Source organism: Cucurbita pepo, chromosome 8 (genome assembly GCF_057944985.1).
Source record: "Cucurbita pepo subsp. pepo isolate OVF chromosome 8, ASM5794498v1, whole genome shotgun sequence".
Classification (NCBI taxonomy): domain Eukaryota; kingdom Viridiplantae; phylum Streptophyta; class Magnoliopsida; order Cucurbitales; family Cucurbitaceae; genus Cucurbita; species Cucurbita pepo.
The window spans coordinates 3,827,818-3,843,714 of NC_141805.1; the positions used below are offsets into that span (position 1 = coordinate 3,827,818).

At 36.6% G+C, this 15,897-nt stretch overlaps 1 protein-coding gene across 2 annotated transcripts; it reads right to left on the reverse strand.

Annotated features, from left to right (window-relative positions):
- Positions 1-426: 426 nt before the first annotated feature.
- On the reverse strand, positions 427-15,743 carry LOC111800941 (transducin family protein / WD-40 repeat family protein). 2 transcript variants are annotated; one of them, XM_023684870.2, is made up of 15 exons: positions 15,222-15,743; positions 12,197-14,899; positions 11,272-11,701; positions 9,595-9,823; positions 8,890-9,054; positions 8,486-8,758; positions 7,807-8,058; positions 6,412-6,801; positions 4,938-6,299; positions 4,663-4,719; positions 3,064-3,498; positions 2,697-2,920; positions 2,198-2,331; positions 1,320-1,753; positions 427-1,150 (listed from the first exon to the last, which is right to left on the reverse strand). In XM_023684870.2, the coding sequence occupies exons 1-15, from the start codon at positions 15,592-15,594 to the stop codon at positions 1,064-1,066; spliced, it is 7,548 nt and encodes a 2,515-aa protein (XP_023540638.2). In that variant the 5' UTR covers positions 15,595-15,743; the 3' UTR covers positions 427-1,063. The 2 variants fall into 2 exon arrangements, with proteins under 2 accessions (XP_023540638.2, XP_023540639.2); XM_023684871.2 differs by having other exon boundaries at positions 12,197-14,879; positions 15,222-15,458.
- Between the last annotated feature and the right edge of the window lie 154 nt (positions 15,744-15,897).

The window sequence follows — 15,897 nt, forward strand, 5'->3', positions numbered from 1 at the left end:
TGTTTTTTAATAAATTTGACATTAAGTATTAATATAAAGTAACAAAAATACTGTCTTTATTTTGATAATTGTAGCTAAACTACAACAATTTTGCTTCAATTTACCAAATACTAATATGCTTCATATGACCATTGATCATTGATTTTCCAAACAAGTATCACGATTGTCACTAAATCATTTCAAGTCATCGTCACATAAATTTTTCATCTAACTTTCTATTAGATCTACTCCAATGACAGTTTCAAAACATTTGTGAATATTATGAAACAAAGAATAGAGCTTTTAAGTTAGAGAAGCTTGAGGCTCAAGCAAAGTCTCTCTTGAGAGAGAGGAATGAGTCAGCTTGACGAGAGGCCCCGTCGCTCCAATCGATCATATTCTGTCGTTCGTCGATCAAGCAGTAATATATGATTAGACAAAAAAGAGGAAGCCAAAAATGATAATTCACATTCAATTTCAACTCAGAATGTACAGTGAAAGGAATCACACACGAACCTAATGACAAAAGAACAGTTTTACTTTCCTTTATGACTGGGAAACCAGGACAAATAAAGTTTATTCACATCTCAAAAAATTTACTCAAACATCCAACATTATGGTATATAGCAGAATCCTTAACCTCAACGAAAAAAAAGAAGCTAAAAATTGAAAGAGAGAAGAACACCCTTAGCACTAACCAGACAATTCTTTGTTCACTCCATGTATGTCTGGATGATGCCTGTAGTCCATCTTTACTTCTATTCTGTTTGGGTTTGTAACAATCATAGCCAAGGAGCCTTTCCTTTACCTCATAACAAGATAATAGACTCAAGTTTGCTGTAATCCCTCAGCGAGGAAAACTAGCTTCTTCACTTCATAAGTAACTATTACTATGTATGGTCACAGCATGTCGACCTCGACTTTGAAGATGACGGGACTGATTTAAGCTTATGCACCGAATGTCTTCTTAAACATGCTGAGTCCTGCACACAACACAGTTCTTGTGCCATACCTCTTTGGCACGTCTCAGATTCCCACGTTTTTACAGTCAGTAACCAAACTATTGTGCCTGTTACGTATTAGATCATCCAAACTGAACCAGCTTTACCAAGCCATCTCCACCACAGGTAAGAAATCCACTTGAGATTACTTGTATATCAGTAACAGCGGCCTGTAGCATTACATAATTCAATGAGCTTTCGCATTGTGAAAGAGTTTGCTTCTAAAAATGTATATCTTTTGATGTCTACCAGCAAATATACTAATAAAATATAAATTTCATACATGGTAAGAACTGAATTTTTATGAGTACTTCACAGAACGACAAGAAAAGAAGTTACCCGAACTACTTCACCGAAACCTCGGGAACTTGGTTGCAGAAAAGTGTGTCTATCATGCAACTTTGGCCAATGATGCACTAATTTAGCTCTTTTTGCATCCCAAAGTTTTACGTCTCCATCTTTACTTCCGGTCAAGAACAAACTTGTGTTTGGGATAGAAGATATTTTAGTAACACTCCCAGAGTGAGCCTTCGGTATGTACCAAAGCATTCCATTTAAGTTTTGTTCACCAACAGTACTCGGCACGTCAGAATTCGAAGCATCGCTAATCCTTTCATCTTTTGAACAGTTTTTTTGTTTCTTAGTCCTACCAGTGACTACGTATCGGAAGTCATGAATTGCCACGTCTCCACCTTTGCCACCAGTAACTATGAGGGGAGAAACAGAACCGCTCCCTATTTCATTATCAAACACAGAAATAGAGCGAGCACCACCTTCACATTAAAAGAGGGAAGATGCTTAGTAATATGAACAGGCCCATATCTAAATCAAAATTTTAACAGAAAAAGGAAATACCAGCTTTGACAACAGAGTATGTATACCATCAGCAGAAGATCTAAACGTTAAAGTGTGTCGTACAAGTCCACAAACAATCTAGGGCCCTGATAAAGTATTGGGGAAAATATATAATTTCTTGGTCTTATAAAACTTCGTCCTATACGCCGACCAATAAAGAAACTCTCCGATTTGAGATAATACTAAATCTATCTCCCTGAAGTGGACAGGTTTGGCTTTATGCTCTTTTTAATCAACCAGGCAAGTCATACGTTTTACATAATGACTATTCTGCTTCATTCATTAGAAGATAAAGAATTTGAAAGATAACTAAGGTAAAATGCCTCGCTTATCAAGTTAAATATGACTTATGAGATTAATACCTTCGTGACACATAATGGCTGCTTGGGAAGTTTTAGGTGGAGCCAGTGTATCCCATATGACCACATTAACTGCAGTGGAGCTATATCCAGCCACAGCTATTATTGATCCACTGGAAGTAACATAAGTGACATCCCTGCAAATTGACAAATAACAAGTTGAACAATGAAAATATAACAAGATATTAGAAGTTCTAAATAATTAACTTCCAATCTGAAACAAAAACTATGTTAGAGTGAACTCAAACGCTTATACAGGAAGAAAGAAACAGAAGCAATATCACCAAATAAAGATCATTTGGCCATGGATATCCAGTTTAGTAGATTTTAATTCCACAAATTACATTGACTCCTGGGTAACAGCGTGCAAACTTAAGCTGAGTATGAAATGTACATGCTTGAAGATTCAATTTTATATGTAAAACCAAATATTTTTTAGTAAATGTGTAAGAGTAGATACTAAATAGGTATTTCTTTGATGCTCAAAAGTAAAACTACGTACGATGCATGGCCATTAAAGCATAAAGAAGATTCCGTTGGACGGACATTGCTTCTTCCTCCAACCTCCAACTGCCACGAGCATACGGTCCCATCTAATGCAGCAGTAGCAAATCTGTGTCCACATTGGTCAAACTGCACAGATGATATTGAGGCTAGAGCGTATGGTGGAGGCACATTTGCTGCAGGCAAGACACCATAAGTTGCGGTAGCTCTGTTCTTCCCGAACTGCATTAGTTTAAATTTACACCATCCAAAGAACAGTTGACAGTAAATGATTAAATAAATTTTAAAATATAAAGTTGGAGTTACTCGTATGTTCTACTGCACAAATCCACTACTCTAGAGCAAGAGATATTATTAGTTCATACCTCCCACAAGTATACATGTGTATTGGTAGAGCCAACCAAGAAAAGAGGTCTAGAAGGATGACTGGAGAAAGCCCTCGTACTTGTGTGTTCTGCTGTAGCTGGAGGGTCTACAAATTCCTCGAAATCCTCTTGTGTTTCCCAACCTAAGCCAGAAGCACCAACACCTGCATAACCTGAAATACCAAATGCTCCACCTCCAGTCAAATCTCTCCCAGGCCTTACAGATGATCCTACACCCAGAGTAGCACCACCTAACCCAAGGTGTGCCCCTTTGCTGCTCCCAAGACCAACACCAGGAAATACACACGTTGGAGCTGGTGTTGATTCAGAGGCTGCCCACCCATTTAGATTTAGAGGCCACTCAGAGTTTGACCAGATATAATCCTCTTCATCTCTGGAGGCCATCCCATCTTCCCAACTAACAAAAATTATACCCTGAATGCAACCAAGTTGGAATCAAACACCTTTAATAGACATGATTGCATACATATGATACAAGCCAGAGAACAGTTGGTCATCAACTTGGATAAATACTCAGTTAAGTACATCGGCAAACATTGCCCTTCAAGCACCATATCTAAATTAGTGCTTCTTAGGAAAAAGGAAAGATGTTAATGCAATTATATGCATCCTGCATTTGACAAAGATCAATTTTACAAAATCTTCACAAACCGATTATGTGAACACTTCTCAGTTAAGTACATCGGCAAACATTGCCCTTTAAGCACCATATCTAAAATATTACTTCTTAGAAAAAAGGAAAAAAAAAGTTAATGCAATTATATGCTTCCTGCATTTGACAAAGATCAATTTTACCCAATCTTCACAGACCGATTATGTCAGCCCATATACTCACTAAAGAATCTTTTAAAGGTCATCAAAAGTCATTCTCTTAATACGTTTATTGAGTCTTCCAAAGATTTCAATCACACAGCATAGAAACCTTTGCCAGAAAGTAAGGTTCCACGTCAATAAGCTTTTAAGATAACAAAACAGAAGAACTGTACGGATTTGTTAAAAAAACAGATGAAAGTAGAGAGAACAAAAACAGATGAAAACACAACCTAATTTTAAGCTAACAAATAAACTCCTTCCCATCGCGCACAGTTTTTTTTTTCTTCCCAGAAGTATTAAGTAGCTTTAGGTATGAGCTCCCAGTATAATAATTAAGTATAAGAGGTTCAACTTGCTATGTCATCCCTCTCATGAAATTAGAGTAATACACTATGAAGGTTAATTTGAGGGTCTGCTAGAAGTTTGATGATCTTTAGCAAATTTCAAATTTCGATGATTCAAATCTTCTTCTTCTTTTTTTTTTTTTTTTAATAATAAAAAAAAAAAAAGGAAGTTAGCATACTTTACAAGCATACTTCATTATAACCTCGCCATAATAGCCACATTGTGCACATAGTTTGTGTAATTAGCAAACAAAGAAAGTATCAACTTCAAAATGGCTAAATGGTTGAAGCCAAAATGATCGTGTAAGGTAGCACATTTTCTAATAATTGAGAAAATTGAAGATGAACTCAAATACATCACACTAAACATCGGGGGGATTTGTAGGAAGGAAAAAAGCATAATATGAGGATGACAACTGACCTTTTTATTGCTGGCAACTGCAGCTTGTCTTTGATCAACAGAGTTGATACACAATGCCTGCTTTAATAAAGAAATACACTAAGAACGCTATATCAAAGTTTTGAATATCTTTTTACTATAAGGAACATGCAAATTACTTCTCAAAACAAAATCAATTTCTGCCGTCTTCAATAAGAAAGATATATTATCAAAGAGAATTTTAAGTAAAAAGAAAAAGAAGTTTCCAATCCTAGAAAAGGTTTAGTGGCCACAACATAGGATTGGATTGAAATTACCTCTAAAAGCTCTCCATTCCTCCTATATATCTCTTTAGGTTTCTGAAACGGCATGGCATCATCAAGGGTGGCCAATTCCTTGTCAGATCTGACAAGAGTTTTCCCATTACGAAGTAATTTACCAGGTGATCCAGTGGCATCACTGACAGACCTACTAATATGTGCAGCTTCATGAGTACAATTGCGCTCTGCCCTTGTGATGCCATTGTAAACATCACTCCATCTTCCAGAGAGCTTACGATCAAAACAATGCAACATATGAACCTTTTCATGTGCAAAGCAGTCTGATATTAGATTGGGATTGGAACTAATGTTCCATAATGTTTCAAATTCGCCTTTGATACACATATCCATATTGTACGTCTCATCAGTATGGCCCTTGTCATGACTAGATAGAGACTGGCAAATCTGTTCAAACCAAACAGCAGTTGCCACGTACAGCTTCTGATCTAATTTATATTGCAGAGATGATACCAATTGTTTTAGTTGATAAGAAGAAACCTGAGCAAGGACGATAGTCAGTAGAGCAGTAAGACTCATTGATACCAATTCAATCACATCCTTCGAAATGGCTTTCCAATCAGATTTAATGGTTGAAAGACTTTGAGCCCATGTATCAAGGTTCCCCAGAATGATACTGCTCAAGCTACCCTCCTTAGATGTATTAGTTAAAGTAATCAACTTATGTTTCATGAATTTGGACATGTGATGCCACAAAACAGCCCCAATAATGTGCCATCTTTCATCTCCTGGAATTGAATGCACAATGTCATCACTTTGTTCATTAGGCATGCCTTCCAAAATCTGATGGTTATAATCTACATTGGTCAATAAATTTTGAGCTATCAACTCTCCAATCTGAGGGAGGAGTTGCTTCAGATGTTCCACGTCAATGTCATGAGGAGATCGTGCATTTGCCAAGAGTGGTTGCAGCATCTTAAGGAGACATTTTGAGTCTCTCAATAGCCAAGCAGACGTGAAATATAATTTATATTCAACCAAATCAAGAATGGTCAGGAGCTTGGAAACAAGATCGTCTTTGAGAGAACCATGTGTAATTCTCAAAGCAGCTCTTAAACCCTGTAAGGATAGTAAGAGACCTTGAAGGTAGTACCACCAAGTATTGAAACATTTTGACCCTGTTTCGCCTTTGTGAAAAGATAAACTGCAAGCAATAGTGTACCGTGAAGCTGAAAATAAAATTTCTTGTGCTGTTTTGAGTAGTGACTTGTGCACGAGAGGATGCAAGAGGAAAGTATAAATCTTCTGGTTCTTGTCATCCGGGCATTCTTGAGAAGCAAATCCATGAAATATATCATATCCAATAAATTGTAGCCCAACATTACACAGAAAGACTAACATCTGATAAGAAAAATGGACAGGGAATGAATATCATTTGGAGAAAAGAGTGGAAGTATCTGACATATGAAACAATAAATTAAAGAGAAAATATCACACTCAGAAATCCACTTACCATACTAACGAGAGAGGCAGGAAGCAACGAGAACTTCATTTCAAACTGTGCAAACCCTACATTTAACTTACGCTGAAAACTTTCAAGAGATTTCTCATAATCCATGTCATATTCCTTCAAGCAACCCATGCATCCAACAGATTCTAAATTTATAGTTGGCCAGCTTGGATGCTTCCTTATCAATTTTGAGAAGTATTGAACTGCCAAATCCAATTTTGCTCGATACTCCAGATGGACTGCAAATTCAACAGAGAGCCAACTGGAGGAATCTCTGGGCGATTGCTTACAGATTTTTCTTATAGTCTCAAAACACAGAATATCGACTCCATTAGTCCCATCTGAAACTTCAGTAATGCTTCCACAGGTTGACATTTGTTCCAAAGCTTCAAGCTTAAAATCAAACGACAACGCCAGAAAAGCAAACACAATAAGTACATGAGGTATGGTATGGAACTTTTGGGAAGAAAGTTGTTGGATTTTCCTTTATTCTTTTGTATTATTATTTTTGCATTATGAGTCTTATATTTATTATTTATATTTGAAATATTCTTTCTATATCGATAGATGGTCTTTCTTCTATATAAGAAGACCTTGTATTTAATTTGAATATAGAAGAAATACAATATCTTTATTTCTTCCCTAAATTCAAGTTGGTATTAGAGGGGAAGATCCTAAGTTCAAACCTATGTCATTTCTTCTCTAATCAATATTGATTTTGATTTGTTGAGTCTTTTATAAATTTCCAAGCCCACAAGGGAAAGGGAGTGTTGGAGTGTTAATATAATTAAATTTACTATAACCCATCACCTTAAGATTTTTGGTTGATTAGTGATTTAACATAAATAAAGCTTTCTCTTAGTTATCTCTTCAATAATAATAATAATAAAAACAAGAAAAAGTTCGCTATGTGCATGTTTGAGAAGTGAAAATCATTTTTAGTACAGATACATGCTACAGTTACGACCAAGACAATATCTATGATACTGAATCATCCTATTCCTTGGTCCCCTTACCCATTTTGAAGTCTTCAATTTAACACATATTGTTACATCTATTGGATTGCTCAATTGGATTTTGGGTTTTCCATTAATATGTTGCTGATTTCAGCAAAGAGTTACGAAGATTGTTATCAAGCTTTAATAATTTCTCATGAATTGGGTATGGTTTATGGATTTTAAATCATTTTTAGAACTTCTTCCCGATGAATTTCAATGGACACTATGTTCTAACAAAAATATTCTTTGTATGTAACAGCTTGATAAAATATGCAATTATTGCTTAAAAGTTGTCATTTCTACTCGTGACTGGCTTAAAAATTGCTTGAAAATTGTTAGACCTTTTCTTTAAGCAGATAAACCATCCGAATAACATCATTAACCAAATATAAAAACTTACAGGAAGACCACATCTGTTTAAAGCAGTAGCCGTCATCAAGGTTGCAAGCCGACAAAGGACCTCAGCAGATTGCTCTCCAACTGCTTTCTTCATGCTATTTTTGGTTGCTAACAATAGACAATACAAACCAACGCTTGGGTCTTGTAAAGAAATATGTCTACTTGAAAGAAACGGTATCCCAGTAACAGAATTTGACTCTGACTCCAAACCAAGCGCGTTCAGGAAAGATTGAGAGTAGTTTCCTAATTCCCACTGCAAGTGAAAGAGAGGAAATTTTTAGTTCTTGGTATACCAAATCCAAGGAAAACACATATATTTCACTTCTGCTGTCCTATTTTCATATTCATCATTTGTTTGAAGTGGTAGATGCAAATAAAACACATACAGTTTAAACATTAACTATGATTTATGTGGTTCGATAATCTACCGATTCAATCGCTCATGCTAACGTGGAAATGACTCGAGGGGGTGCCTTTCCAACTTATATTAAATCATAGGTTTTTTTAAGAAAAAGTAAGAAAGAAGAGGAGTGACATGACGTTTATTAAGATGTCAAGGCGGTAAGAGGGGTGTGTTATGTAATAATTAAAGCATATGGTGAAGAAGTAATCATTTTTAAATGATAGGAAAAAATTGTATTCGCATCTATGGGAATGTATTTTTAAAATGAATGATGCACCTCAAGAATGCTTGCAAGCCAGGTATCACCCTTCTCAATGGCAGATGGAAGCATGAACTTTGTTATTAGGTGTTGCTGAAGAGGTCCACCACGCCCTTCAACTAAACGACTAATTACCAGAGCAAGCTGCTCATCCCCAAGATTTTTCGCACAGACTCTGATAGCAGAAGAAGTATCACCACCAAGCAAAAAAAAAGCAACAGCCAATTCCAGTTGATGTTTCCCCATTAAAACATAGGCATTCTTCAAAGCTGCTGCCTTATTTTTCTCCTCCTGAAAAGTGAAAATTAAATGAAACCACATATTAACATGATTTAAAGGGGAAAACGACCCTCCAAAACTGTTCTCTTGAAAGATCATGAACATAAATTTGACATTTTCCAGATGGCATGTCAAAGGAGCACCTGAAAATTGCGTGAAAGAAATCCCACCAAGGGTTTATCTTTCTCATCCCTGCTAATTTTAAAAAGGCCAGCTAAAACTTGGATTCTATTCAGTGTGACATACAGAAGCATACAATCCTTGGGATCTTTTTTCTTCAGATATTGGGATCTCGCCAGTTTCTCCATCTGCATATAACATGGACCAATTAAAAAGAAAAACAAGAAAAGGGGTTAAATCAATTGTAGATAAAGCCTTTTCAATTTTCCTCATAAAGACATGATGTTTCCACTCAAATGAACTTATCAACAGAATGATAAACTAATGGTAAATACTTTTTTCAATACGTCCGATTTGAAAACATTTATCCAATGGTGTTCTAAAACCCATGGCCAAACCTCATCTAAGTAGACAAGAAAATCATAATCTACTTCAAGTGGATGGCTAAAAGATTTTTAGGGTACTTAGTCTTCAAAATATACCATGGATTATGAAAACCCAAGAACGGAAAAAGGTTGCATTCATTTTTTCAGGAAAAGAAATGTATTTGTTTGATATGAATTAGGACAACTGCCTTGATCTACATTACCAGTACCCAGCCTGATGTTTATATAAAGAGTTTGCACAAAAAGAAAGACAAATACATAAGTATTAAAGAATCAATTTGATTTCTATGATTAAGTCGAGCTAAAGAATTTATACTAATATACAAGATCTCCAAGTATTACCCTTGCACGCAACTGTGTTGTATCAGTAAACCAAATTCCAACACCCAAACTTCGCATTTCCTGCCATGTTGGTTCTTTAGAGATAACCGAATCCAATAGATTTTGCTGACAATCAGAATGATAGGCCCATCCAATCAATCTTGAATCAATGGTCAGCTCTTCCAGAGATGCTGATCTACCATCACGCCGAAGAAATCGCTGTTGTTGAAACCTCAAAGCAATCCAATATCTAGAGAATGAAAATAAATAATCACTACAACATGGAAAAAGAAAATTACATGATTGAATACTACAGAATACTACCCCATTTTGAATTAGTTAGAAGGGAGTAAAATTACAAAAAAGAAAAAGGTAGATAAAGTACTCCAGGATGAGTAACAAAACTTCGTCAAATTAGGAATTCAGGAGGTTTTCCCTCCATATCCAAGTCACTGAAGAGCCTACGGTCTATTTTTATACATAAATTATTGTTCTAACTGGATATTCCCCAATACAATAACCTTATATTTAAGTATGGGACCACATATGGACCCAGATTTTAATCACTCGTGAAAGCATTTTGTAATTCTTATTGATTTTCCATCCCTTATATCAATTTCATACATCAATAATCTTTTTTCTGGATTAATATATATATATTTATACTTTTATTTTTCAGTGTTTTGTATACTCCTGGGTTTCAAATGAATATACAACCAGAAAAATACATTCTTGCTTAAGAGCAATGAAACAGTAGATGTGCTTGGTCACCCTTTGTCTTCCACATAGAACACATAACTGTTACTTGGAAGCACGGTTGGACATTTACTGTGAATTTTTTTCAGTCATGTTAATAGTTAACACGCCCTTGAAGAGCAAATGGAAGAGCTATAATTGAATCTTCGTGTAGTTTTTGTGGTTGTTGAGAGGAAATATTCTAGATCCAAGACTTCAGCAGCTGGAGGTCCAGTAATTTCTTGGTGAAGTTCTTGGTCAAAGAATTATCTGAAGAAAATGGGTTTAACTAAAATTAAACCCGGCCACTGAAATTACAAAATTTAAGACTCTCTTCCTCTATGCAAAGTTGTACTCCATTTCAACAACTGGATATGCTCCCTAAACTAGCAAATTTGAGTTCTGTTTAGTTCTTCTAGTCAAAATCTTTTAATAACAAACATTTTCCTCCCACACCTCTTATTCAGCAATATTTTTTTGGTAACACAGCATAGAGCTGTGGAAGGCACAACACTTGAAGGGCAATATCCTTCGTTTGATCCACAATCAATTCCCATAGTGCTAATAAAATTTCACACGTCAAACTAGCAAATCAGGGATCTCTTTACATGGAATCTAAGGTGTATAGACTATACACTAACAATTACGAGGGTACCATACTAGAACTTGAACGATCAAATGAAAAATATAGAAAAGAAAAGTAACAAATGTTCAAAAATTAATGAAATAAACTGTACATGAACTTATAATCAATTGAAACATTCAAAACTGGAAAAAGAAAATTCACGGTTTCACAATAAGAATATATGTATATGCACACACACAAACATATATATCTGCAGGGCATAGTGACAGTGAGGCATATATAAGAAAACACAAATAGTGAAAATGAGGCAAGGGTTTCCTCACGCCGTTTAACAAAAAGTGTAATTGAGAAGTTACAAAAGCATTATTGTAAAGTACCTTCTCCCGGGCTCATCAAGACTTTCGTAGGCAGATGCAGAAGATTTATTACTGATTTCATCAAGAAGATCTATAATTGCTAGAGTTTCTGTCTTCTCCATGCTGGTTAGCCCTGCTGATTCATAGAACTTCTCAAGAGGCTCAATAAAGGTGCTGAATTCAGATTTCGCAGAGGACGGAATGAATGAGCTGTCGTTACTAATAGAATCCCAATTGAAGGTCCATGGTGAAACACCTTCCTTAAATTGGGATGCTAAGCCATTCATACTCCACTGAACTTCTTTATCAGTAGAAGTTTTCGCAACTCCTTCAAAATAATCTGACAAAAGGATCTCCGGAATAGTATTGGTTGGGTTTGCAGAGCTCTTTTTATCAGAAGAAAGATGCTCAATAAGATGACTCAAAGCTGAATATGCACGTTTCCACTTACCTATTCAAATTGAGGATTGCAAATCTTAAGTCTGAATGAAAAACTAAATTTAACTGTACCGAACAGAGAAATGATCAAAATTCTACAGAAATTGTCCTAAAATTAAACTGCTAATAGTTGATTATTTTGCGGCCTCATGGTGCATTTTATCTGACGATTTTAAAGACAAATTATAGTTTTCTTCGAGAAAACATGGAAATTAACAGTTTCATGCTTTAACCAGAAAGTAGGGAACTATATGTTTAGTTAGCTGTGGCTGGTGGCAAGTCAACAAAAGTAATAAAATTAACAAGACAATAACAAGACTAAAAATGTAAAATTTATCAGATATAAAAATAAAACAAATGGATAAATGGATAAAATCATTAAAAAGTAATAAAATTAACAAGACAATAAGATGGATCGTAATGAATTATTGTTGGAAGCTTTTTAAGGGAAAATCCTTAAAAAAAAAAACAACCAAACTTGCCGATAGGCAGTAATTTATATAATCACCTGAATATATATTAATGAGGAGAGCATGAGGATGAAAAGAGGACAGTGATCCACACAGTTTATCAGCTATATCAGGCATGCTTATAAGACCAAGCGAAGTTGTACTTTTCATCTGTGCACCCCGTGGATACGAACTATTCGATAGAATATTGGTTTCAGCATGAATGTTTGTGAGAGATCTTGGTCTACGTTTGCTGTCATAATTATCATCTGATAATTTTCTGATACTGCAACATTCATCAGCAAAAACAGCGACATCAGTCCCATTGACATGGTGATTTTTAGTTTCTCCAATGTAATAAGGGCTGCACATAGCATCATGGTTTTTATCCCCAAGGAACAGCCATGGACTAACTATACAAAAGTAATGATCATGTATAACTATTGCTGTGCTCTTCGGCCCCCAGAGGAAGCCACAATTAGATGGTAAAGTACGAGCAAACCCAATGCAGATCCAAGTCTCAGTATCCAAAGATTTTGTGATGCCTGACAAGGTCTGACCAAAATGCTTCAGGGAGTACACACGCAATTCATTTTGCAAACAAATTCCAAGTAAAAATTGACCATTTCCTAAAGTTAACCAGTCTACTGCAACGATACTGCTTTCAAAGGACAGTTCATCTTCAAACAAAAGGGTCCCTGCACCAAGGCATGCAAGCTCCCATAAGCGAACGTTGCTGATATTAGGTTTATGGTTGTTCTTGCTAATTGTTGCAATTTTCCGTCCACAATCGGTCAAACACAATGCAGTAATGGGGCCTTGATGAGTGACAACAACACAAACAAGCTCCCAAGACACGTGAAAGATTGATGGTTTGCCTACATTGCTTCTCCAAAGTTTCAAACTTCCATCAGCAGAGCCAGTAGCCATAATATATGCAGGGGTATATGGTTCACCTGAAGAAGTTAATTTTTGCTGCACAGGAACAAAAGTTCCTTGGTGCACCACGGCAAAACTTGTAATCTGGTCATGAATTTGAGAATTTGGGAACTGTGATGAGCAAGGGATTATACTAACACAATACTTTTTGCTTCCAAAAGAACTTTCAAATGTCAATATACTGAGCTCAGCTATATTTTCATCATCAATATCACAATTGCAATGTACTCCAGTCCCAAAGATATCATAAGTATGTAAGGTGATTTCCCATGATAGTGCCTGAAATCCTTCCATCCATACCCCTATTAACATAAATTTATTGAATCTATATGTTGTATTACAATCAGAAGGCAAAGAAATAGAAAATATATCAGTTGGACCATTCTCAAAAGGACCATGACCAGTGAAAGGTATGGTACATAAGTAGTGACATTCAGAATTTTCTCCATCACTTTGGCTAATCCTAACAGCAAAAAAATCAATTCCTCTCGCATGTCCCATCAGAAGAATCAGTTCTTCATCCAATATTGATGGTGCCCACTGCACACTTGTATATTTTGAGCATGAATCTTGAGTTACGAGTTTTCCACAAAGTTCCCAGGTATGATTAAGTGTTGGAGGGCCTAATACACAGGTGGAGATACTAGATAGTGACCAGAAAAGAAGCAAGCCATTAGAGTCCAAAGAAGCAGCTACTTTGACCTCACAGTTGTATGGATGTACAGCAACGTGTAAGATTTTTCCAGCATGACCACTTAAATTCAATTGGGTAGTAACTGAACGAGAGAAGAAATTGTCTGACCTTTTTTTGTCAAAGGATGCATCCCCTACGTCAGTTGATGTCTGAGAAGATAAAATTGACCACACCAAGGAATTACAAGGCAACAACTGAATCAAAGAACACATACTTGGGGAACCAGACGGATAAATCCTTGAGATTACAACTTTCTTGAGGAGAAACTTGTTATTTAAGTTTGTACAACCATCAATGTAATGCCGTCCAACTTCAAGTCCTTTGAGCTCTTGCTTCTTCCACAATGTGACTCGAGGGAATCTTAATGGGGATACGTCATCAAGACAATGGACAGCCCAAAAAGTAACCAATGATCCCGGACCTAAACTTATTAGCCACTCACAGCTTCCAGCCCTGTTGTGTTTGAATCCTTCTGAGAAAACTTTCTTAGTTAATTCAAAAGGTTTGCACATACCTCTAATCTCGGTTGCCCATGTTACAAATAAATCCGTGCCAAGAGTTCCATTCAATGCCTGATTTACCTCAATGACAGCAGCAACAGAAAAACGCCTTCTCAATGACTTTTTACTATTTACATCCTTACTAAATTTTTTTACTTTTCCATTTTCAGTCTCACTCCACAATCTCACAGTTCCATCCAAGCAGCATGTCAGAAGCACATGTCTTGGTGTATTCTTGGAACTTCCTTTCATTTTAATTGAAGTCCTCCATTGAATCATAGTTATAGGTAGAGGATGGCATAACTCGCTTTTCACATGTCCATACTCCCCTTCACTCTGACTGACCAACACAGATCGGCAAGCTTTATCAATAAACGTGTTATCCATCTTCGATATCCTTGCTTGAGATGCCGTTGCAAATGGTCCCTCGGTAGACCAGCTTGCGGAAACAAGAGTTTGGGGTACATCCGGTTTGAATTTCCAAGCAATTTCCCAGGACCTGTTAGTGTTCTTCCACAAAACAACCTCTACTCCACCAGCAATAATTCCATCTCCTGCAGCCGTCCACTGAATGGCCTCAACCTTCAAAGATTGCAGAAGCACGGAATTCTGCCTCCAACAAAAAGAACCTGAATATGAGTAAACCAATATAATTTAAAGGTGTCCAAAATTGAACGGAAACGATTCAATGTTATCAGCCTCGCTCTTAAATAAGCGAACCAAACTATTTCCTCACCAAAGTTCGTTAGAAGACATGTGTTCATCACCATTACCTCAATTTCCCACATTGGTGGCGAAACCAAGTGGAAATTAACTTCATAACTATCCTAGTAAAGACACGCTGAACTAATTGGCACTAAATCCAATATGTCACTTCCCAATCAGTTCCTTCGCCCATTTTCCCACGAACATACAGTAATGAAAACATAATAACTGTAAACTGTCGCGTACCTCGAGAAGCACCCAAATCATGAGAAAACACCCATATCCGGTTGCCCACAGCTGCAGCGAGCTCGCCCTCCGACGGTAATACGGGAGACCAAGATACGGCATTGACAACAGATAAGTCGTCGCCAGAGAGCTCCAGTACCTGGCGAAATATGGGTCCAATTGTGGTTTCTTGGGGAGACAGAGGAGAAGGGAAGTGAGAAATCACCAAAACGGATGAGGCTCCATAAGCGACCCATGCATAGCCAGCAAAATCTGGAATCCAGTCGAAGGAGGAACCAGCGAATCTATTCGGGGCGGAAGGGATCGGCTCGGATCCTAAAAGAGGGAGAGGGAGACGATAGATAGGATCGATCTCCGAGGCCGTTCCCGCCATGGAATTGGGCCTGATCGGAATAAATGGAGGGGTTACAGTGATCGGCGACGGAAGCTCATCACTGGGACAGTTGAATTAGCAAGTTATGCATTCAAGCTTCTTCCTTTGCGCGATAAGATGCAACTGTAACCACAATATCAACTCTCCATAATTTTTCTCTTTTTTGGGTAAAATTTCAATAATTAATTTCTGGGTAATTATATGTTTTATTTATTTATTTTTATTTTTCGAGATACTTAATAAATTAATTTATGCTATATTTCATCTATATGACAAATTAGTTCTTTTTTTTTTTTTTTCCTT

What these genes read in the sequence shown, in the direction of transcription:
- LOC111800941 (XM_023684870.2), bottom strand. Translation starts at nt 15,594, where the DNA reads ATGGCGGGAACGGCCTCGGAGATCGATCCTATCTATCGTCTCCCTCTC. An exon ending in GGCTTGCAAGCATTCTTGAG is followed by an intron (nt 8,059 to 8,485) that starts GTGCATCATTCA and finishes TTTCACTTGCAG; the next exon opens with TGGGAATTAGGAAACTACTC. An exon ending in CACATGTATACTTGTGGGAG is followed by an intron (nt 2,921 to 3,063) that starts GTATGAACTAAT and finishes AAACTAATGCAG; the next exon opens with TTCGGGAAGAACAGAGCTAC.